The sequence below is a fragment of the Lepisosteus oculatus genome, chromosome 24, assembly GCF_040954835.1.
Source record: "Lepisosteus oculatus isolate fLepOcu1 chromosome 24, fLepOcu1.hap2, whole genome shotgun sequence".
NCBI lineage: Eukaryota > Metazoa > Chordata > Actinopteri > Semionotiformes > Lepisosteidae > Lepisosteus > Lepisosteus oculatus.
Genome location: NC_090719.1, coordinates 8,432,193 through 8,457,765, shown reverse-complemented (window position 1 = coordinate 8,457,765; position 25,573 = coordinate 8,432,193). Strand labels below are relative to the sequence as shown.

General features: G+C 36.8%; 1 protein-coding gene across 10 annotated transcripts in view; it reads left to right on the top strand.

The window, feature by feature from the left end:
* The window catches only part of LOC102689900 (disabled homolog 2-interacting protein), a 365,385-nt gene that overhangs the window by 303,007 nt on the left and 36,805 nt on the right, over positions 1 to 25,573 (top strand). For all 10 annotated transcript variants that reach the window (XM_015366894.2, XM_015366893.2, XM_015366892.2 and 7 more), the window contains 2 exons: positions 2,228 to 2,326; positions 5,704 to 6,258. In XM_015366894.2, coding sequence (XP_015222380.2) covers positions 2,228 to 2,326; positions 5,704 to 6,258 — 654 coding nt within the window. The remainder of the gene's footprint in view (positions 1 to 2,227; positions 2,327 to 5,703; positions 6,259 to 25,573) is intronic.

Sequence of the window (25,573 nt, the reverse complement as noted above, 5' to 3'; positions counted from 1 at the left end):
TTTTGAGCTTAAAGAATTCTTTGCCTCATTTCATTCTTCATGGCTTTGCTGGTGGCAACTTCAGAAAAGGACATTTAGAGGGATTTAGAAAGCTATTAAACTAAAGTCAATTGCCAACTGGATTGAACATGCACTGCTTTGTAATGCAGGCCTCATTTTGCAGAGGCAGTTGGTCTAGATGGATTTGTCTGGCAACGATACTAATGTGGATTTTAAACAGTTTAGTGCAGTGAGTTAGCCTCAACTACTCTGAGTTGTTAGAAAATAAGTATAGTACTACTTGACCATGTTTTCTGTTATTTCATACTACGTAGTAGTAATAATTATAAAAAAAACGAATACGGTACACTTTACAGAATGACAACAACAATAAAAAAATACACAAGATATGCACAATGATGTTACGTCCCAGTGTGTGGTCTGTGTGTGTCTTTGTTGTTATGTTCCACACTTCTGACCTTGATTGTTTTACCTCTCCCATTGAGCCACCATTACACCACTGTTCCATATGACATCATCATCAATCAGCCTCTCAGCCAATTAGAGAGCATCTTATTCAGTAACATTGAGGTTTTCAGGAAGGACAGGCCTTTTGTCTGACTTTGGTCCCACTCGGCTTTGCTTTGCTTTGCCTTGCCTTGCCTTGCCTTGCCTTTGTGTGTGTTTTCTTATAGCTTTGGCTTTTGTCTGTTTCTGTTCGTCTTCTTTGTACTTTCGTTTGTTTGTGTTATCCTTGTTTCGCCATTACCTTGCCCTAACGTGTTATATGTTCAACCTTTGTGTTCTTTTGTACCCTGTTCCTATTGATTACTCTCGTTTTCCCTTATTTTGTATTCCTAGTTCACTTGTGTTTTTGTGTGAACTTTTGTGTATAAGGTTAGGTGAGGTTGTTGGGTACACTCTACACACTTAGTTGATTTTGTATAAGTAACACTAGTTAGTACGGGTGAGTACTGTTTGTCTTGGTTTTGGGTAGTTAGCGAAGGTTAGCTAGGGTGTTGAAGACGCCGAAGACCGTGTGTTTCGGGTTTTCTTCTGTAGTCAGATTGGCTTTCCCTCACTTTCCTAGCCAGCTCCATTTTGTTTGTTATTTTCTTTTCTTTGGCACCACTCTAGTTCCCTTACCCTGTGTCTTATTTCATACCAGTCACTTATTCACCTTAAAATTATCACTTTTTGCACCAACCCCTTAATATCACGCTTCCTAGTCCCTCACCAGAACCCACCTGCTTCCAAAAATTATCCTAAATGTTACACCCCTTTGCCCCTAGACACTTGGGGTCGTAACAATGAGAATACACAGTGAGAGGAGACAGTAGATGGGGACACCGAATACATGTAGGAGCAGAGGGGTAAAGAACAGAACCATTTAAGTAAAGGCTCTTCTAAAGACGGTTTTGAGTCTACATTTGAAGGAGTTTAGAGAAGATGACTTTCTGATATCTGTGAGGAGATAGTTCTGAGAGGAGTTCCAGAGTTTGGGGGCATAACAGGAGAAGGCCATGTCACCCATAAAGTGACAGATAGGAGACCAGAATTAGAAGAGTGAAGGTTGTGAGGTGGGGAGTAGGACAGTAGTAATAATAGTTCCTTACACTTACAGTAAATAGTGCTTTTGTGTATAAGGACACTCCACTCAAAGCACTTTACAGGTAATGGGGACTCCCCTCCACCTCCAATGTGCAGCCCCACCTGGATGATGCGACAGCAGCCGTAATGTACCAGTACTCTCACCACACACCAGCTCTCAGTGGGGAGGAGAACACAGTGATGAAGCCAGTTCATAGATGGGGATTATTAGGAGGTCATGATTGCTATAGCCCAATGGGAAATTTGGCCAGGATGCCGGTATAGCACCTCTACTCTTTTCGAGAAACAACCGGGGATTTTTAATGACTACAGACTCAAGACCTTGGTTTTACGTCTCATCCAAGAGATGGCACCTTTTTACAGTCTAGTGTCCCCGTCACTATACTGGGGGCATTAGGACCCACATACACCACAGGGTGAGCGCCCCCTGCTGCCCCCACTAACACCTCTTCCAGCAGCAACCTTACCTTTCCCAGGAGGTCTCCCATCTAGGTACTGACCAGGCTCACACCTGCTGGTGGACAACCAGTTGTGAGTTGCAGGGTGACATGGCTGCTGGCTGATAAATAAACTCAGTCAAGCTGAATAGTTTCTGAGTGGATTTAAAGCACCTTCATGCACGTCTCTTTTCTTTCAGGTAACAACATCAGCTGGAAGCAAGTGTTTCTCCTGCCGATCTTCAGCTGAGAGAGATAAATGGATGGAAAACCTGCGAAGGGCTGTTCACCCGAACAAAGTACATAAATACTTCCTGGATATAAAAGAGGGGAGAGGGATGGTGCAGACCAGACAGTTCCTGTAATCTTAATCACAGTTTACAGTTTGTATTTTCCTGAGCCTGTATGGGTGTGATATATGGAAGTGGTTTTGTACGCAGTGTTTTTTCCCTCCTCTGCTTTAGATTTCGGCTTTTGCCCACAGCAGATACAGTAGTTCCACACTTAATTGAGCACACGGTTCATCCTTTCACTTATGATTGAAAGATTTTCTGAATGCTGGATTCTGCCCCAGTCTTAACCAGAGACTGCACTTCCTCAGCAGAACCAGAAGTTAACATTTTTGTTCTTCATCAGAACTACCTTCTTCCTCTGTTTCCCGGGATTAGATACCTCTGTAATTCTGCGTCTGAGCTGAGCTTGTGCTGAACCTGAAATTGGCTGAGCTGGCACAGTGCAAGTGAAGTTTATTCCCCAGCATTACCTAAGCTGTGGGTACATGATATCACAAGCACTCTACTGTATGTTGAGGATCACAGAAAAGAAAAGCTATATGTAGAGAATACCGATTTACATATTTCAGCAAAAATACACAGTGTTTAAGTATGCATTTTTTTCCCCTCCTCTGCTATAGATTTTGGCATTTGCCCACAATAGATGCAGTAGTTCCAAACTAAATTGAGCATAAAGTACGTCCTTTAATTTGGGATTACAGATCTTCATGAATACTGGATTCTGCCCCAGTCCTAACAAGAGTCTGGACTTCCTCAGCAGAACCAGAAGTTAATATTTTGTTCATTATCAGAACTGGACCCTACTTCTTCCTCTCTTCAGTGCTTAGGTTGAAGTAACATGGTGAATAAAATTGTTAATCCTACCTGCTGGCCCACTTCTAATGAGGCAAAACCAGACAGGTTGAAAGGCAGGAGTTACATATGTTAATTTCTCTCAGCTCAACCGTACAGCCAGTATTATACCATAAGTTTTGGATGGTCCTGTTGGAAATGTGTTACAAGTTAAATGAGTTATTTTTACTATAGTTTTTCCTTTTTTTCTACTTTCTCACTACAGCTTTCTAAATAGAAAACATTGCTGATGCAATAATTTTATCAGTTATGTCTAATTATGTCATATTTGTTTTTATAATAAAAACTTGTGTTAAAGAACTGTGAACCAGTAGAAAATATACTTTGGAAGTTACCTTAAGATTTTATGGCTTCCTTTGACTATAAGGTTATGAAAACCTAGGACAGGTATGTAAGGTTTTTAAACCACTGAAGCCTTTTGTATTAAAATAGACAGTGAAAAAACATTGGCTCTTACAGCATATCCCCGTTTAGGTATGACGTGAATCTAGCATTGAAGAGTGGAGGTGCTGTGTGTCACGTTCTGTATGCAGACTTTTAAAATGTATCCATTTGTGGCTTTAATGGAAGAAAGATTCTCTAAGCACATTGTGTCAATGATGGTATGCGGGTGGTCAGCCTTCGTGAAAAAAACAATTAATGGCTTATAGGTTTCTATAGAAATGTCCCTATTTCTGTCACTTCAGACTTCTAAGCAAGATGTTGTTTTTCTGAGAATCTGGATATTATTAGGTATATATGTAACAAAAGACATTCAGATATTTTTATTGAGGATATTATGTATTGCCCATTGAGACTTTAAAACCAGTTATTTAAAATTTGATGTTTACCCACTCTATAACACAAAGTAAATAAAAGGATTCTGCCGGATTCAAAAGCTGGCACAATCAAGGTCTAAAACATGTTTCTTTTCACAATGCAGTTTTGACCTTTTTTAAAACCAAATCAAAAGCTTAAGCATGTTATAAGGGTGACTGACCCCTTGTATAGTACCAGTGTACAGAACTGCTCAGTGCTGGCACTTGACGTAATCTGGCATTGTATCAAAAACAAAAAGAGTTTCTTTGAACCTATTGACTGTAGACCTGAAGGCTTTTACAGGTCCCTACAGGGATCAGTCTGGCCTCAACATGACGGTGACTGACTGTACTGGACTCTAGAGTCCACAAATCATAGTGTTTAATGTTTAATAGGCTTGGTTTAGAGCAAATGCTTACTGCCAAGCCATATAAAAGAATGACAGGTTCTCCAAGTGTTCCTGCAACCTTACAATGATAATATACTAATGCTTCTGTTTCATAATATTACAATGCTACTAATTCAGTTTTGTACTAGTGCTTTATGTAAATGTTTTACTTCTTTTGACCATATTTATGGCCAAGAGCCCTGTCATTTGAAAATGAGGGGAACCCAGAAACAGCAGGAATGTCTAATTTTCCTATAGTGCTTCCTGTCTGAAATATAGTCATGCTTATTTATTGTATGACTGGTTTGATCAGACCTTGTATGACAAGACTTAAAGTTAATCTTAAAGTTAGCCTTCTAAATCCTTTTGCATTAAGGATCTGCACCTGTGGCAGGAAAGTTGCTGGTTCGTATCCCGTGGCCGGCAGAGGAATCCTACTCTGTTGGGCCCCTGAGCAAGGCCCTTAACCCCAGCTGCTCCAGGGCAGGGGTGCCGGATGAATGGCTGACCCTGAGCTCTGACCACAAGCTTCTCTCTCTGTCTGTGTGTCTCATGGAGAGAAAGTTGGAATATGTGAAAAGACAAATTCCTAATACAAGAAATTGTATATGGCCAGTAAAGTGACCTTATCTTATTTGTGTCTCTGAGTTTAATTAAAAAATTAATCAGAATACTATTACATATTGGCTGAGTATAATGTACTCTACAAAATATGTAAAAAGCTTCTTCACTAAAATGTCTGCCTTATAAAAGTGCTACTGCTGATAGGACAACCCAAAAAATCAGCCAATTGTTTCATTTTTTCATTAGTGCATTATATAACAAATTGCAGGCTAATTAAAATAGAGTTTTATCTTTTTGGTTATTACATTAACCATTGCCTGCTATAAATCTTTGCATATTTGGGAACTTTCTAACTAAATTAATTGGCTCTTATAAAATAATTAACATTTAATTTCCAGCCTGGAAAAAAAAAATCTCAAGCTTTATTACACATTCCACTTTGCTATAATTCAACACTGTCTGAAGGCTGAGCAGATCTGTTTCAACAGATCTGTTTCAATCATCCTTCTTCTTTAAAATAGGAAGAGTTTGAAAGTGACTGTTGTAGGATCCATTCCTAATACTGCCCCAAGTGCAACTGAGTCTATTAATGCAGATTGAAGGATATAATTTAACAATGGTTTGTGCATAATTAGTAATACCATCTGAGTCAAGTTTACTTTACAAGAAAAAATCTGTTTAAAAAATAAATTACCCTAAGTAATGGCTACTTTTAAACATGAAAAAATAATTAGAATAGAAAGTTCTGTGTGTGGTGCAAAAAGTTTGTTTCTTTCCACAGGACAACAGCAGACGTGTGGAGAACATGCTGAAACTATGGATTATTGAAGCCAAGGACTTGCCTGCCAAGAAGAAATACTTCTGTGAACTGTGCTTGGATGACACTCTTTATGCACGGACTACTTGCAAGCTCAAAACAGACAACGTGTTCTGGGGCGAGCACTTCGAGTTCAATAACCTGCCCGCTGTCAAGAGCATCACTGTGCACCTGTACAAGGAGACGGACAAAAAGAAAAAAAAAGACAAGAACAATTACGTGGGGCTGGTGAACATCCCCATTGCAGCGGTCACTGGCCGGCAGTTCATGGAGAAGTGGTACCCGGTCAGCACCCCAAACCCCAACAAGGGCAAGACCTCTGGGCCCATGATCCGAATCAAGTCGCGCTACCAGAGCATGAGTATCCTGCCCATGGAGCTCTACAAGGAGTTTGCAGAGTATACAACCAACAACTACATGGTTCTGTGCTCAGTGCTGGAGCCTGTGCTCAGTGTCAAAAACAAAGAAGAAATGGCTTGTGCGCTGGTGCACATCCTCCAGAGCACTGGGAAGGCCAAGGTAGGTCACACAGGACGAATGAAAAATCAGGGCTTTATTTTTTCAGATTTTTTTAAAGCATCTTTTTACTTCCCTTGCTAGTATTTACATGACCTCTAGTAGCCTGGAAATGACAGTAGATGTATCAACATAGTTTCTTGACTAGAACTAATTTTCTGTGTAGCTGTGAAGCTTTTTCGAAAGGAGCAAAAGAATATAAGAAAACTTACAAATGAGAAGAAGCCGTTTGAAGCTCATTGGGCTGCTAGTACAGTAGCTAATTAATCCAAAAATCTCATCCAGCCATTTCTTGAAAGAAACCAGGATTATCAGCTTGTTCTGAATTCCTACAACCATACATGTAGAAAAACTGCCTCCTGTTCTCACTTTCAGTTGCACTTACACAATTTCCACTTGTGTCCTCTGCTTTGTGTTTTACTAGATTCTCAAGTCCAATACATTGAGTTTGTAAATTATATTAAGGGTTTTGAATGCTTTAATCAGGTCCCCTCATAGAACCCCTGGTTCCATGTCCGGATAGGGCAGCTTTTCAACCCCAGTATTTGGTTGTTCTTTTCTTAACTGATTACAGAGCAATAATTTGTAACTTGGTGAACAACATTGCAGACAATATTCTAAATGGGGTCCATCTAACACTGACTAGTGCTATTTAACATGCATCACTTGACTTAAATTCTACAATTTTAAATAGACTGTATATCATAACATTGTTCACCTTTCCCACATTGTCTAGAAGATATAAATACTGTGTGTCTTGTCTTTTTTATAGTTTCTTGAGGCTCAGGGTTGTAGTTATAACTAGTTTTTCCTAGGTGCACGTAACATTCTTCACTCGTCTAAATTAAATATTATCTGCCAGATGCTTGCGCAGTCTTGAATCTTGTTTTTTGAAGGTAATTTGCTGCGTTTACAGTGTTGCTCAACCAAATAGTTTGGTATTATCTATAAACTTAAGTACTTTACTTAGTATTGCAGAATCTCGTTTATATACAGTACAGTAAATTGGAAAGAACAGTGGTCCATATATAGATACCTGTGGTACTCCACTAATTACATCACCCTCTTCTGAGCATTTCACAGCTTATGTATACTTTTATGTTTTTTAACCAAAGACACTAATTTAATTGAATGCTTATTGCTTACAGTTTAAGAATTAATATTTTAATTCTTATTGAATGGCCTATTGAATAGGCCTTGAATGCCTATTGCTTACAGTATGACCTATGGTTATGCCCATTGCTGCTGTTGAAAGCATAATAATAATAATACATTAAATTTAAATATAATAATAAAATTAAATCAGACCAAATCCATGTTGACAAGCCCCTATAATCCATAGCAGAACCCCCTGCCAAGATGTTCCTTTAGTTTAATCAATTGCTTCACTTTTACAGATGAATGCTGTACTACATTAGCAATTTTCAGGTTAATTGGCACTGTTTTGAGGGACAGTTGTGAGCAGGTACAATTGTCCTACAGAATCTTTGGAAGTACCAGATATGCAGTAAATTAGCTTACGTTGCTTTTACGGTGCTGTATCACAGTCATACACTTTTAACACATTCTCCAATGTTTAAGAAATGAAGTTTGGTTCTCGTTTACAATTTAAGGTCTTATTAATATATACTGGGAATATGTTTTGAAAAGCCTCTCTGTCAGTCTGGGAAGCATTTTGTTGCAGGCATTTTAATATCTCGACTTTAAATTCCATTAAGCAAATGCAACAAAGACATTGTTGGCCTCAGCTGTGGTTATCTAAGATATGAAAAACCATCCGTGCTTGAACTCATCCTTTTTTGGGTGTTACTTTTCTCCTCGAGTGAGCCAGTGTTGCAAAATTTGTTGACAAGAGTGAATTGCTTCCTTGTCTCTTCCTCCTCCCTCTCTGATGTGTTTATGTACCAAGGACCTGTGTATGCTAAGTCATGGTTTTCAACAGCATATGTTTGCATTCCCACTTGAAGCTAACATTTCGTTTCCAATCGGTGAAGTCCGTAAAAGGAAATAAAGAGTTCAGTCCATGATGGAGAGATTGTAGGAGAGCATGACACTGAGCCAGAAAGCTTCTGCACTCTGTGTATTAAGTGCAGTGCTCTTAATACTACTCAGTGGTGTGACGGTTGACCTTAAATGGTTCTAAATCCCCTGCCATAGATCTCTGTAATTAAGCCATCTCGAATGCTGTTATTTTCCCATATTTTTAATTCAAAGTCCAAAACATGATCTCATAGTGTTATGTGATTGGAATTGTACTGTGGAATGGTTGATTAAATCTTTCGAAGTTAGGTAACTAAGACAAAAAAGCATACAAGGGCAAGGAGTGAACAAAGACAAGGACCTAGCAGGCTGAAGTGAGTGGAATCTTTATTCGGTTACAGTTACCTTACAGTAAGTGTGGTGAATGGCAGCAGAAGCTTGCAGAGAGAAAAACATCAGCAAAGATCATAATGTGAGGTGAAACAGTAAAGATACAGTAATGCTAAAACAGCATCAGATGAAAGGCTGATTGTTAGAAAGAAATTCTCGGAAATGCTGTGCTTTGACAGTGTTATGAAGCCTTGCAATGTCCTATTTGTAAAAGAATCTGAGATACAGTACACTGAGAGAATACGCATCTGCTTCCCCACAGGGGACATTTACCAAAATCCCGTATTTTATCAGAAAAGATAGGCTTTCGTTTTCTAGGCTTTTCTGTCATGACTGAGTCAAGGTGTTCTTTCAGATGTTTGAGAGGAGTGATACATGGATGTACTGTTCGTACTTCAAACTCTCCTCACTAAGGAAAAAAATTAATGATTTATTTAGGCATCCAGCTAAAGGAATAGAAAGAAATGTGAGTCTCCCTTGCTAATGGCACAGTGAAGAATATGGTTGACTTACTTTGATTGCATGTTGTAAATACTGTATCTCAGGCACCCTGTGAGGAAAAAATGGCACCATTTTAATAGGCACATATTATGGATGTGTTTAGACAAAGCTGGGCTGTGCAACTAATCCAGGAATGAAACCCAGTTAGATTACAATGTCCATGTTGCAACACACAGTTGACTAACTTTTTCTGACCACATTTCAGTGTGCAAAGTGTAAAACTTCTGTCCAGTGTGTAGACTGCAGTGAGCTACTGTTTTTCTAGCTTGCTTTGCATATTGTAATAATCTATTTTTTTCAAGGCATACAGTATTTATACATTCAAATAATTTTGCATGTTAAAATATAGTATTTTACTATAAAATATAGTGTCAGCTGTGTATTATGTGGTCTCAAAGGTATGCAATCTTTCATTATGGATTTGTTTTCCAAATGTATAGTCTAATTAGTGAATTATATATTATTTCTGTTAATGGGGTTAAAATGGCATGTGTGTAATCTGTCAGATAAAGTCTGACTGCAAATGTTCTTTTCCTAATAACTTAGTCTTTTGGCTTTTTAAAACATTACATTTTTGTACATTATGGTTCTCCATGTGTTATTGGTCCTCTTGTCTCATGTAGGAGTTTTCTATTTAATCCCAAGGACGGCAGTCTAAACAAACACAGGCATTATCTTCTGATGTTAGGACTTTTGACAGCAGTCATCAGCAATTAAAATGGAAAAAACAGGTCTGGAAGAAAGTAAACTGAAATTTGGACTTTTCTATATTTAGAAGCTCAAACTAGTTTATTTTTACATGTATTGCTATTTTAATATTATATTACAATTTTATTTACCTAAACATGTTAGGGTTTTATCCTACAAATATACATATATAGTAGAATTCCTCCTATAATACTTTACTAGGGCATTGATTTGAAAACTCCAGGGAAAATACTGTACTGTATACCTGCTGCTCCACCAACACCTTTTAACACCAAACAGAATTAACTTGTTTTTTCTTGGAGTTCTTACAGCTCCTAGTCTAGCCTTGCTCAACTTATTAGCTACTTATGGCAATATGAAAACTATGCTAGTCAGTAGTATCCCTATCTACCTATCCATTATTTTTTATTCCTGAAAGACCATGTTACAGTCATGGCTGCTATAAAAGATAAACAAAATTCCAAAGCCATACAATGCTTCCGTAAAATTTCACTGAAAGAACTGAAAGACATCTTGACAAGAGATTTACGATGATACTGTGTGCAATATGTAGCCTTGATAGAAACTGAAATACTGTCAAAAAAGTATTTTATTGGAAAATGTTAAAGTAGAAAAAGAATATAACCCAGGCTGTTAATTAAGTATCCTCAAAGGTTATGTGAACTGCAAAACCTGGACAAAATGCTTTCTTTCTGCTTTTACAGCAGCTATCCATTATAGCAGCAAAGTAAATAAATGCATCCATATGTAAACCAGTTATGTACTGTGTATACCCAGGCATTAGGATTCTTCTGTTCAGGAAGAATGCACAGCTGATCTCTGGTGTTGATAAGAATTCATTAATTGTGGTATTAACTTGTGGAAGGTTTATAATTCTTTTCATTCTTCTGTCATAAATTAGAAAGCATTAATGCATACGGCATTTTAATTTTCAAGAGGTCTTTTTTCATTACTTCAACATAAACTTTGTTGAGGTATGCATTCCCATTAAACCTCTCTTTAGATGAATGTCTGTGCTATTATATAAGTGGCTTTACAAAGTGGGTTTGTAATGAATTACTCTGTGACTCCTTTTACTGGTGTAGATTTTTTAGCTTGCACTACAGAGCCCTAATTAAAGTAGTACAAAGGTGCTGAATAAAAATGATCATCAGGAATAAAAGTGGTTCTAGCCTGATACCTTTAACGTAAGCGTGCGTGGTAGTATTGATCAATTCAGCTGAAAGAGATTTTGCTCTTTGTTTTATTAAACTTGGCATAGATTCAGTTAGTATTTTGTACAGTACATTGTTTATTGTTACATTTTTCATTGTTAAGACATTAGGAGAAAATAAGATAATCAGAGTTGATGGATAACTAATGCTACAGGCAAGTAGTTTTCCTTCTACTTTTTAATAAAATCAATTATTCAACGTGTATTTTATGTGATACTTTCAGGTGAAAAGAGGTCCATCATGTCTTAGGTACAGTATTATATTAATTAAATAGAATATTCATTATTATATTATATTATTATATTGACATGAATAATAGTAATGCAAATGAACAATGTTTCAGCATACAAATCTCCCAGTGCAGGTAACTGACATGCAATGGGTCATATTTTTATTTGTGTATTGTTGGTCTTCCATAAGCAGAGTTTTAGCATTGCATTCATGCAAGTTAATAAATATATCATGCCTGATTGACAGCTCACACCGGGAATAATGTCAGCTTTCCTAATTCATTTAACTGATTCATTACCAAGTGCAAGGAGCAATGGATAATTGTCTTCATAAGAAATGTGTAATATTATTTCCAGAGCATGGGTTGGAATTTTCTCTTAAGTAGTCTGGCCCAAGTTTGGAGCCCCAGCTGCAGTTAAATTTGTTGGAACAGGGGAAACTGGTATACTGATAAGTAGATATAATTACATGAAATTGAATGGTACAAGCTGAAAATAGCCTGCAGGAGATATACTGTGGGACACTCTAAAGATCCTCCTGAATTTTGCAACAAAATTGCAAATTGGTTTGGGAGAGAGTCTGCTAACACTTTAGATTAAATTATAAAAATAATGGTATAATGGATTTTCTAGTAAATTACTATAAGTATATGTCTTATAGAATGTTGAAGAAGCGTCTTCAGATACAAAAAAGTGATTCTACTAACCTCATCCAAAGTATAACTATTCCCCAAACCTAAACTAGCTTCCCCACTATAGTCTATAAATCCTTTATTAAAATTTTTCAGAAACTTAATTTGTTCACATACTGTATACAACCTCATAAAATATCTGCCCAAGGTACCCGTTAAGCAGAGGAATCAATTATGTGGCCTTCTTACACTGAAAGTATTATGTCATATGATGAAATCATTCCTTATGGCCAGTACCTGGATGGGAAAAACTAAGGTTGCTGCTGGAAGAGGTGTTAGTGGGGCCAGCAGGGGGCGCTCACCCTGCAGTCCATGTGGGTCCTAATGCCCTAGTATAGTGACGGGGACCCTATACTGTAAACAGGGGCCGTCCTTCGGATGAGACGTAAAACCGAGGTCCTGACTCTCTGTGGTCATTAAAAATCCCAGAGCGTTTCTCGAAAAGAGTAGGGGTGTAACCCTGGTGTCCTGGCTAAATTTCCCATTGGCCCTTACCAGTCATGGCCTCCTAATAATCCCCCTTTATAAATTGGCTACATAACTCTGCTCTCCTTCCCACTGAGAGCTGATGTGTGGTGAGCGTTCTGGCGCACTATGGCTGCCGTCGCATCATCCAGGTGGATGCTGCACATTGGTGGTGGTGGAGGGGAGTCCCCATTACCTGTAAAGGGCTTTGAGTGGAGTGTCCAGAAAAATGCTATATAAGTGTAAGCAATTATTATTATTATAAATTCCAGATGAGAAAGTATCCTCAAGCCAAATGTTGTTCTTTTGTTCCAGAAAGTGTCATATCTGTATAAATGGGTACTCTCCAAGTCATTATGGCAAATGAGAATCCGTTATATTCTATAATAAATAAAAGATAAATTGGCTGAGCTGTTTTATAGATTGATAGATTTATAGATGTGGGTTTTTGCGTAGAAGGGTAAGCTGAGGTATAGCAATTGCCTACCCTCTTGTGGAAAAACTGCATGGAGGTCAAAGCTTTTATTACATTACCACCAGCCCTGGGCATTTGAGCTCATCCTTTTCTCCAGTAAAAGTATTTCAACTTTGGAACTGCCCTGAGAGAAAGAGCACTAATTGATGAATCCAGAGTTTGCTCTACATTGATTATTCCAGGCTAGTCAGTGTTGGATCAGTAGAGTTTAGATTTTCCAACATTGATTTTAGACTGTTGAAGATTAATGGACATGCTCACAGTGTCGCCTCTTGTCAGTGCAACAAGTTTCTGTATGTTAGCAGGTAAGGCACTAATTAATCACTCCCTGTTATACTTACCAGATGACTTTGTCTCAGTTGAAGTGGTCCAATGATTTGAAAATATATTTCAAAAGATACATTTTAATCAAGATTACTCTTACTTTTTGTATGACTTAGACTGGGACAAATTGTGTTAACATAACTATAAATATTTTTACTGTCCATACCTTTGAAGAGAAGGTTGACAATTTCTCATTTTTTTATGTGTTACAAATAAAATAATAAAACACAGTACTCCAAAACATACTGTTTCGTTCCTGAAGTATTGTTTCAGAAATCAGAAACCTTTGAAAATAAACAAACTCTTAAGTTCTGTAAAATAATTGATTGCTTTTATAAAATATTTTTTTTTGTCTTGCAACAAAGCCTTTACTTTATTTAGTACTAGAATATACTTAATTTATCTGCATTTTAATTGTTTCCAGTACATGGACTACTGGCTGAAATTGCAGTGTACATAATTGGACAGCTAGTAGTTTATAACTGTAATTACAGGCAGCAGAGTAGCAAATAGTTTTTCCAGTGCCTCAATTGTGATTAATACGCACAGTGTAATCTCCGGCATTAAATTATAATTACATTGTCTTCTGGCAGATCTACCGCTATATCCTGTTTTAATCAGAAAGCAGGAACAAAAAAATTCATTACCAAAAGTACAGGGAGGTTGTACGTATGTACACCCGAAGCAATTCACGTTAAATATTCACAACACTAATTTCCTTTTTAATCTTAATATGTAATGATTTACTAAAGGTGTTTCCTGTAACATTTTATTTGATTTCAACTTCTTGTCCTTGAAAGTGGGGTTTCTCTCCTTTTTAAACCTGCGGGTTAATGAAAAAAGTCAGTCATCTGCTATACAAATACTTTCACATGCAACAGGACCTTGGCTCTCCACCACCCAGCTCAAAAAAGGGCATACATTTTAAAAAGAAGGCAATAATCTTAAAGTTTAAATCCCTGAAAATGTTTGGATTCAATTGAATTATTAACTGAAGCTTGTCAGGGATAGAAACAGCCAATAAATCACACAGATCTGTACCTAATTAGCATTTTATGGAAATTTCCTATACATACCCAAACATTTCTCCTTCACATTCATCTCAAGCATCCTCAAACCCCTGGTTCTGTCCTCTCTCAATGGGATTTGAGCCTCTTCATTCTATGGCCAGAACACACAATTCACAAAGCATTCAATTTTTGGATTTTGTTGTTGCTTGTGAAAAGTATTTTTGTATCACTTTGAGCAGGAATAAGGCAGGAAATCATATATTGTACACTGAATAAAGGTCAGCGTACATACTGTAGCTCCACACTTTTAAAAGAAAAAGGAGACAGTGTCCTGTTTTTATTTTCGACTTGGCTCATTTTATTTTGGTGGTGAAAAGAAAATAAGTGTTTTGAACCCCAAATGTATCCTCAGCACTGGCTTTCTCTAAAATGGAATTTTCTCAATACAAAACCTGGATCTTATAAAATGATTCTATTTGCCACATTTAAAAGAAAGTTATGCATAAGCGAATAGCTTTTTGTAACGTAAAGCAATGAAAGAGTTGTGCAGCCATAGAAGCACCACAACAGTTATAGGTGTAAAAAACACAGTAAAATGTAAGTAGAAGGCACAACCTCTGTAGGAGAAAATTGACCAGGCCTGCAGGGGTGATGCTTAAGAGGTGTGTGCTCTTAGACTCTTGGGGTCTTCTTCCAATATAGCTTAACAAGTCAGCAGCTCACTGTAATGACCTCTAGATAGAGGGCCCACAGTCACTTGGTCCACAGATCATTAAGCATTCATGCTGAATTTTTGGATGTTTGTGGTCCAAGGAGATTTTATTCTGGCCGATAATGAGGATGTTATTTTTTTTAAAAGAGATTATGATTGTTCCAAATGACTCTCTAAAAATCCAAAGAAGCATCAGAAGAACAATATGAAATTGATTTTTAAAAAGTGAGCTATATTTTCATTCCTCTAAGGGAGCGATATTTCCTTCCTCTATTGGAACAAAAGGCAGGTCTCGCAGACAGTTTTTACTCCCCAGATATTTCTGAATATGATGTTATCTTTCTGGAAAAAAAGACGATTTATATTCAGAAAATGTAGCTGCAGGGATGAAGTTGCCTTTATTGATGTTCCAGTAGGTAAGCTAATGTATATTTTAGTGGCGATTTACTCTGCTGGGGGTAGGACAATACAAAATTAGTCTTCCGTGAATCTGAGCAGTGTCAGTATTTCATTCTTCCAAGTACAGAATGCAATTAAATGAGAATGAAATATTGGATTTTTTATCGTTCCATATTCTTTCAGTGTATGGCAAGAAATGTCAAGTGTTTTATTTTTCATTTTCTTCTGTGTTTTAGATGGAATCATAGGAAATTAATTGTCAGAGGAAAGCTTCTTTTGAAAGTAAGCTAGGAATGTGCATGTGTGTTTTGTATAAGGCAGCAAAAATATGTTTTATATAATGTGCATATAAATCACTTGAATTGCCAGGCCATAGAAAAATAATTGTGCTTACAAGTGAAGTTTGAGTACCCTAATATATTTTCAGTAGTGTCTTAATATACGTTTTCAGAATAAAGCTGACTTGTCCTAGTTTTGTCATATTGCTGAAGTATCATCTAACTAAATGAACCCACAAAGACATATTTCTATCCCTGCCGAAGAAAGGTCAAGATGATTTTCTTCATATTCTTGCGGTGCAAGGCATTTTTTCCCCAATCTACTGTTTTTCTTACAACTTAAAAATGATGTTTTATCTATCCTAATTAAGTCACTTTGCTAATTATCATTTCCTAACTCATAGAAGAGGCACATTGGTACATCTCATACATAGAACTGCAAATAAAGGGAAAAAAACACTTTCAGTAAGTAGATATGTGCTAATCCTTGCTGAGTGGATTATGGTCATCAAATCGATTCCTTTACTTTTAATCTTGTAAAGAAGATTTAAATACCAAATTAACTTCAGACCTTGGATAATCTTTTTTTATTTATTGCAGTAACAAGGCACATCAGTTTTGTATGAAGCAGGTTAAATATGAAAGCCACAACATACTGAGGTTTTGCAGCAAGTCACTTAAGATCTTTACCAAGGAATTGGAATTGGAATTTGAAGGAATTTACCTTGGCCATGAGCAGTCAGAAAAGTAGTGAGCTTTTAACATTAAAATGTGTAACCTACAGTCATAATTATATGTATGAAATAGCACATATGTTAGTAAAATTAGTTTATATTGTTGTATACAAGGATCTTCATGGTGTTGAAAATCTTCACCACAGGTTGGCTATTTGGGGACCTGGTCATCATCTTAAAATGTACATAAAAGAATCATAGGGACTAGGAAGGGTTCCTGTTCTATTAATGGATGAAAAAAAAAACTTAACAACCAGACATCTCTAGTGAAACACTACCTTAGATGCCACCTATTAGTGGTTACCACCATTCCTGGTCTGTCTGGACTAGATATGGTTTACTGTCAGAAAAGAAAAATAATATGAAAGACACAGACACCTTATATACTGTACTAAACAAACCAATGTGCACAACCCAGTATTTTATACACTTAAAATATATTCGACAATTATCTATAACAGGTGAACTACACAGTGTACCTATATACTGAAGGACATTAAAAATACATTAAAAGTACTGGAAACATATGTTGTGTGTTAATGCCGTTGTCATTATACCCTTGAGTCCACATCCTCAGGGGCAGTTCACTACAGTGTTGTTTGCTAACATTATGCTCTAATGAGTACCATCCTTTGGATGAGACATTAAAAGATGGGGCTGTACTAAGGCGACATGATACTTGTCTGTGTTTAGTTTTTCTTTCGGTTATTTTGTTTGTTACAGTATATAGTACGACCTCGTGAGTTGATTGTGCTGTTTGTCTGCTACCAAAATAGCACCTATAGCCATTAGGCCATTAGTATAATATGTGTTTTTGTTGTCTTTATCGGGGCTGCACTAGAGCAAATTCCAGTCAATCTTTTTGACATGGCAATAAAGTATTCATTAATTCACAACTACTTTGTTGCTTAAAGTTCCCATGGCATGGTTGGAAAGAGGTGTTGACCCAGTGTCCTGCCTAAATTGTATATTGGGCTTGCACGATGTTCTTTCCCTTAAGTTACCCTTTTATTCAATCGTTAAAGCAGTACAATATCTCACTTCTGTTCCTGAACTGCCTTTTATGGGGCTGCTGGCTAATAAGACACAGGTACTTCACTGATGCATAAAGTGGCTACCCTCCTACTTTCTGAACTCTTCCAGAACTCTTTGAGATAGTTCTTTGAGAACCTTTAAAACAGACATCCTGCACCAAAAGCCCATCACTTGTGAACAGTTACACTGGGTGTCAATTAGTTAATTATTGGGGAAGGGTGGAGTAGTTGGAGTGGCTGTTACTGATGTGTTTTGGTATATAAAGGGTTTTGTGCTCTTAGCTTACGGTTGGGTTTTAGGAAGCAGTCTGCTGTAAGTGTTTTGTTAGTAGAGAAATGGGCTCCACTCAAGTATGTGTAATACCTGCATACCCTCTAAAATAAAGTCTTCTCCACCTGAAAAGACATTGCAAGTTTCTATGTGCATCAGATTCTCTCTGGCCTGATAACTGCCTTATTTAAGGGTGGGGTCTGTCACATACTAGCTGCGAGATGATTGGATATGAAAAAAACACACCATCTAGATCTCAGGGAACATTAGATGTCATGATATAATATGCAATTTAACAATCTTGACTTAAGTGACCTAAAATACTGCTGGTAATTACTCTGGGACCAGGGCTGATCACCCTTGACCTACAGTAGTGTTACAGTGTTTGTCCAGCTGGAAGAACAGACATACTGGTCAAGATTAACACATACTACTAACCATATTAGTCATATATGCCTAAACCTGTTCCTGTATTTTTATTTGTATTCCTTATCTCTTCGTTGTTACGTTATGAGACTTATACTATTTTTTGACATTTTTAATAAAACTGTAAAAATCTGTAAAACAGATTTAATCAATCTTTAATCACTCTTAATCAATCTCAATTACTTTCCTTTAACAATCCTACTGGTGCTGTTGTCCAAGTTAGTGCAGTGGTGGAGCTTTGATCAGATTTACCCTTTTGTGGGTTCTGTTTTTTGGTTGGTGTCACAGGAGGCAAATATTAGCATTTCTGCCAGACATCGTGAAGGCAATCCCTCCCATACTGTTCCAGGATATCTGTGAATGGCCTGCCTCAAATACATGCTGATAAAACAAATCCGAAGGTGTAGATTTGACATTTCAAAAAGTCATCTGTTTATGGAGTGCTTTTAGACCAAGATCCCAAGGTGATAAGATAATTTAAGAAGACGTTTTTCTCCCTTTTGGAGAAGTCATTATGATTAGGTTTGAATCTACTGCCAAAAACCTCATTTTACAATATAACAGTCTTTTTTTACATATTGGTGTGATTCCTGTTTAAGAATTTAAAACATTAAGAGCTGTTGGACTGTCTTTCCAGCAGATTTGTCTTCTCTCAGTTGCACATTTCATTACATACAGTAAAGGGGCCTCTTCACACTAAAGCCCTAACAACACAAAATAATCGTACATCACAGGGTCTAGCTTGCCGACAGTTTTTCAGAACCACCAGACAGCACACAATTAATTCCAGCTTTGGGTAGAATCATTAACCAAGTACAGTAACACCCAGGAGGAAGGAGCAAAGAAAGGAGGACTCTTGAGCAAACAAAGACACAATAACCACAGATAAAAACATTATCTGAAGTCATTACTAATCTGTTTTGGAAAGTATTTTGTACAGATTAATCCCCTGCAGAGATGTTAAGACATGTAGCTTTAGGGTGGATTCATCATTTCAAAGGGTTTCAAATGAGCATTCTTCCTAGAGAAAGAAGCAGGGTTGTACACCTTGTACTGTTAGCTTACCCATATGTCTGTTGAAGATTCGAAATTATTTACGGAGTTCAGGTTGGTATCTCTTCAGCATCAACATTTGACTTTTGTTTAGCATTGGTAGATCTAATATTAAAAGCTGGATTTCTGTGTGCGCATCTTTTCTATAGATTGCTTTTCTTTCTGAAAAGGAGATGCAATTCCTATTAGTTCACTTGGCAGAGCAGGACTCCTACTTGGCTTGCTGGAGTCTTAATACTCTCAGCTGCTCTGGGGTAGGGAAAGGTTTAACAGCATGATATATCATTCAGCTAAAAGCTTTGCCTGTAGGCTAATGTGGCAACATTATTGATTGTGTTGTGTAACATGTTTTTTTTTTCCTTTGCACTTTGACATTATCTAACAGTGTTCCAAGGCAGGTCCAAAAAAAAGGGTAATCATTTTTCCACTTGTTTTTACATCTTAGAGTTTATTTGCTTGGGGGGAGTTTTACATTTTAATACATTCATTTGTTATGCCATTTCCTCAAAGATTTAGAAAAGGTCAACCATATGCCAGTTAAATCCAAAACTGGTGAATCTAAAAGACTTTTCATATGTATAATAAATACAGTAAGTTCAGCTTTCAGTCCTGGAGTTAAATACTCTTATACAGATCCTTTATCCAAAAATCTATAAATACAGTCCATACTGTATATGCGTACTGTATGTAAACAAGGTACAGTACTTAGCTAAAAGAAAGCTGGGTTTGCAACACCTCTATCACAATATATAGCCTAAGGGAACATATTGCTAAACCTATCTTTTCTCCTGTCCCGTATTACAAAAGAAATAGATGCATGTAAATTTCTATCCCCAGGCAGTTAACTTATGAGTGTTTTGAAGTTCGCAAGACCAACAAAAGGCAAATTGTAATGCCATTAGGAGCTTGTCAATTCTTGAAATCTTAAAAAAGGGTGAAAAATACTTCCCTTGATAATTTTAGGGTCAGATTCTTCAAACTACTATGATGCAGGAGTCTTAGGGGTACAGAAACTGATCTTTTAAACAGTCCTTCATGCACATGGACAGTTCTTTGGATCATCTTGATTAAAGCACTGACAAAAGCTACATCAGTGCATAAAATATAGTTTTGGCACAAGTAGTAATCACTTTTATTAATTTGAAATATGTTAATATACAGTATGTTGCTAAAAAAAATGAAGATTATTGTCAGGCCCTCATGATTTAATAAAATCTAAAGCTGTGCCTAAATAGTGTTCTGTTTCCTGTGTTGAAGACCAGTAATAGAATTCATTAAGTGCCAGTGAGAAGCAATTAGGTAAGCTTTAGGTAATGAAGAGAAGCGAATTCTATTCTTCTGCAATAATGAGGCTACTTGGAGACGTTCTAAGATCTGAGAGCCAGTGAGAGCCAAGGTCAGTCATGTCTAATTAGCAAACAGAGGTGGCCGCTGGGTGGAGGAATGTAGGAGCAGTGTGCAGTACTCACTCCCTGAAACCACAACAGCAACTTTAATTGTTAGAATTTACAATTCTTGTCATAAAAATCACAATAATAATTTAAATGAAATAAAAGCCCAGCACTGAAATTTATTGTGCAGAGAAACTGCACTGTAGCAACCGATTCAGAATCTAATTTCTATTACATGTTCCCTTTGCAATTAATGTCCCACGATGCAATTTGGAAAATGAGTGCTTATTTGGACTGTATGGATCAGTTTAAAGGTATTCAAAGAAAAAAGTACGTCTTTGTTCATGTAAATGATTTTTATAATTGAATTTATTGAAACTATATGGTTTTATGGACATTATGGTGTGAATCTCTCAAAGTTCCTACATTAAATGTCAAATCTGACATTACTACAGCTTCTTCTAACAAAATCTACTTTCTCTTTTGTTAAGTATTTTTATGACTTTCCAAGACCTTCCAATGAAGTTTTCAGTTATCCCAGGATTAGTCCATAAAACCAGGCACTTTAAAGCCTGGGTATTTTTGTTTGCAGTTTTAACTAGTATCATCTGTGCTGTACTAAACCATAATTGAAAAGGTAAAGGATACTGTCTTTTAAAAGAGGGTTTCCCAAACATTGTCCTGGAGTACTACATATTTTCTGGGGGTTTCTTTCTGCCAGCTATGCCACAAATTTTATTTAAACCATGATTTGAACTGTCAGACTTACACATTTTTATTTGAAAGTTGTATAACAACACACAAACGCATAACACGCAATGGTTAAAATGCAACTCTCAACGTATTTAAGCTTAAAACAAAGAATTCAAATTAATCTCATTATTTATCGGTTCCACTATATAGCCGAAAACACAGCAGGAACAAAAACCAACTAAATGACTAGGTCTCCAGCACTATGATTGGGACACAACTTTTTTTTTTTTTCCACAAGATTGCTTGGAGTACATGCCAGCTGGATTTAACAGATTGATTCTTCCACCTCCCCAGTAGCTTCAGAAGTTTTCAAGTCCTACAAACTGACACAGTCTTTTGAGAAGGTCTGTGATATGCTGCTCCAACTCCCATGAAACTGGCTTTGGATACAAAGAAGCAGAAATGTAGTGTCAGACAGCCTGCAACACAGCACTTCATCTTCTGCCTTCAGGAGTCCTCTCCTTATTTCATTTTTCATTTTAATTCAATAAGATGTACAGCGTTTATGAGTTTTTGCTGTCAGGTTAACCCAAGGGATGCTATCTGCTGTTGCTCTTTTTCCCCTGCATTGTTAATGTTTTGTTTGTGTCCCTTCTCCCCTCTCACTAGCTGAGATTTGCTTCTCTTGCAACATTTAAATGATGCTAACGCATTGTTTTCTTTATGAGATCTGACATTAATGTAAAAAGAGCAATGTTTTTTCTTATTAGCACTGAGACTTGTGCAGAACCTGAACCGGGTAGGCAGCAAGACATATTAGATTTCGTCCCTGAATTCCTAATCGAATACAGTGCGCTTTAGTTTCTGTCTAGAAGGAATAATTTGAAATGTATATAGAGAAGCACTATCAGCAAAGTTTAAAGTGGATCCAAAATACCAACCTAATTAACATCAGTAGCTTTCAATTTGCAAACTGTAGGTTGTTTCAGTGGTAATGCCAGCAGAATTTAAAAAATGTTTTAAGGGGGTGATAAATAATCTACTACCAGCTAAACAAAGATCGCCTCTTAATTTAAATTTCCTCCAGTTTTTTAATGGCTGCTTGTAATTTCTAACATTTACAATCTGATTTTTGCCATATGTGACCTTGATATTCAAACTCCTGAAATGGACTTTTAAAGTAAGTCCAGACGTGTCTTATCAGAACTTCCAACCCAGTTTTAGTGCAATTATTCAAGTAATAATACGGTGCCAATCGAGAAGATGAAGCGTTCAAAGGGTGATTAATGCTTTTATAATATAAATGAGAATAAAAGAAAAAAGAGAAACCATTAGGAAGAAATATTTGGAATTTAAAAATAGAAACTCCTCAAAAGTTTGCAGTTTTAGTGGAATTGACATTCCCAAATTTTACACTATTACACTATCGACTACTAGCTAATTGAGATTTTATTATAACCTTGCTTCTACAGTAAATCCCTAGACTATAGTCTCACTGCAGGGCCACGTGAGCTGTTGCATGAGTTGTCTCTCATTGCAGAAAGGTTTAGGCGGAAAAACATATTCTACTGTATGTATTTTTTATATTTTCTTTTGTAACTGTTTAAATCAACGTGCAACATCTTTTTTTCAATACTGTTACTGTAATGCACAGTACCCAACACTCTAGGGCCAATGTTGGAATCATATTGTAAGGACTGCTTTCACTTTTTTGTTGTTGTTGTTTAGACGCTGCTGGATTGAGCACTGAATAGTCCCTGCTCTCCTGGGTGGTTTCTCCAAACCACTGTGCACTGATCCTCTTGATAAAGAAGCTTAATAGTCACAGTCCTGGCAACAAAAGAGAAAGGTCAAAATCGGTCTGATATTATTCCTAGAACAAGACCGTGTAATGCAAAACCCAACCTAATAAAAGAACAAATGCAAAACAACCGCTAACGGATTGAAAAAAATACTAAAGGTTAGAAAAAACAAGCAAAAGCACACTTCTTTTTGTCTAAAGCCATAAAACATTCCTGTTGACAAGCACATACTGTAACTCCTCAATGACATGCCAGTCATCATTGAGATTTGTAATCGTCATCAGAGTAACAATTAGAAAAAAAATACAGGAGACAGATTCAAAGTTGCGGTCTGCAGTAATCTGAAATGGGACATCATTATATTTCTGTATATTACAAACCTTTATAGATCAATGTCTTTACCAATCTTTGAATGAAAAAGTGACCTTGAGCTAAAAGTTTTTTTTATACAAGAGCATAAAAACATAAGAGCAGTTACAAAACTCTCTTGGATTATTCGGCTCATCTAGCCCATTTCAGAGCAAATTGATCCAAGGATTGAATCCTTTCTTGAAAGAAATCAGGGGCTTTAAAGGACTGAGGGGCTTAGAGTTCAAAAACATGGGTGGGCAATTTGTTCCATACTCCCACAACCTTCTGTGTAAGGATGCACCTCCTGTTGTGGGTTTTAAACACACTTCCATACAGATTTAACTCGATTCTGAACACAAGGTTTTTCAAAGCCTTGTGAGGGTTTTTAATACCTGGATTTGGTCTCCTGGTCTTTTTCTCTGATCAAAAAAAGATGAATTTCTGTTAGCCTGACAGAGCAGAACATTCCTTTAAGCCCTGAAATGTATCTGGTTGTAACTGGAGCAGCAGAATATTCTAAATGAATTAACACCTCTTGATTTAAATTCTGCACTTTTCTCTATACGTGTACTGTGTATCCTAACAATTTGTTTTGGCCTTTTTTGAGAAGGACTGGTAGCTCAAATTGTATACTTTTTGCCTTTTTATTTCCACCTGCCCCAAAATCAACACACAGTTGGAGACGAATACAGTACCTTTGTGATTTATATTTTGTGTCTAGTTTATAACATTTTAACAGAAATAAACTGCTTTAGGCAACATTTCTGATCTACAGTATCGCGCTAAGGGCATTGCCGTTGGAGTGGGAGAGAGAATATGCTCATGAAAAGGAAACGCTATGTAAACCTACCACCTGTTTATTTTGAACAATTAAGCCCTATAATGTATTTCTTCGTTCATCTTTACGCAGTCAACATCTTTTGTAGCTGCATATACCCAGGCGATTTCTTCTCCTAAGGTCTAATGTTTTTGTATCACATTAATAACCGCCCAGCGTACCATTGCATTTTCTCTTTATTTTTGCTGAGTCCGATTTCTGTTTGCCTCTTGTTTCTGTGCTCTGTGCCACTTTCTGCAGCATTTCATATTTTAAATCGCCCCTGTGTGATCCCCCAGTTGTGTTATCAGCACGCATTTGTTCCTGCACCGCTGACAAGAGTGCTCAGTGTCACAATCATCTGCTGTGATGTCGTCCTCTGGTGCAGTATGAACATCTGAGCACATCTACTCAGCAAAACAATGCAGTAATCATCGTGATAAGGTGACTTACAGTATATAGTAAAATATCTCATTATACTATATATATTTACAGTACCTATATAGTAATAATAATTTAATAATGTAAATATATAGCTCTCTATATACTGTAAATGATCATCTTCAGAATTCAATCTGTTAATCTGAGCAGTTTGAATTTCACTCTTGACTTATTGTTTTCAACCCTGCTAAGTTTTCAAAATGATTTAATTAACCCAAAGGAGATAGAATCTTGGCTTTTATGAGCACCAATATGTAAGTTTAATTAAGTTTAACACACTATATTAAAAAGCCACAATAACAAGAATTCTGTCCAAACCTGAGATGTCAAGTTAAAATGGTTTCAGTCTCATCGCATCCATTGTGTCTGTTTTTACAATTGCAGAAGCTTTTTGTGTAGCATGTTAAAGGATGTAGTCAAATAAAATAGATTTTAAAAATAGCTGCAGATGAATTCTACAGTATATGGCAAGTGGACGGTGCACACACTGATGGCCATGTTGTTAATCAGAGCGCTGATGAACCTCACATCTCTTGCACAGTACGGTACATCCATCTGATAATCACACATGATAGAAGCTATGCACAGTGGAAGTCACATATATTTAAAAAAAAGAATAAGTATAATTTTCAGAAATACATAGCAGCTTAAAGAACTGAAGACTTTGCAGACCACACTCTGTAATCATCTAAATGATTTAATTCCTGCTGAGATAAGGTGTGTGGGTGAAGATAAATGTGCACGCTTAAGATCCTTTTTTGCTGTAATTGGTTTAGACGGTGTGTTGTTAAATTAGAAGAGAAACTAAATACTTCAGCCTTGTGAGCAGAATAAGTGCAGCTATTGCATTAACTTGTTCTTTTCTTTCTCTCATCGAATGAAGTTTATTTTGTTAATGTCAAAGCAGGTCATCTTTTTATTGCAGAC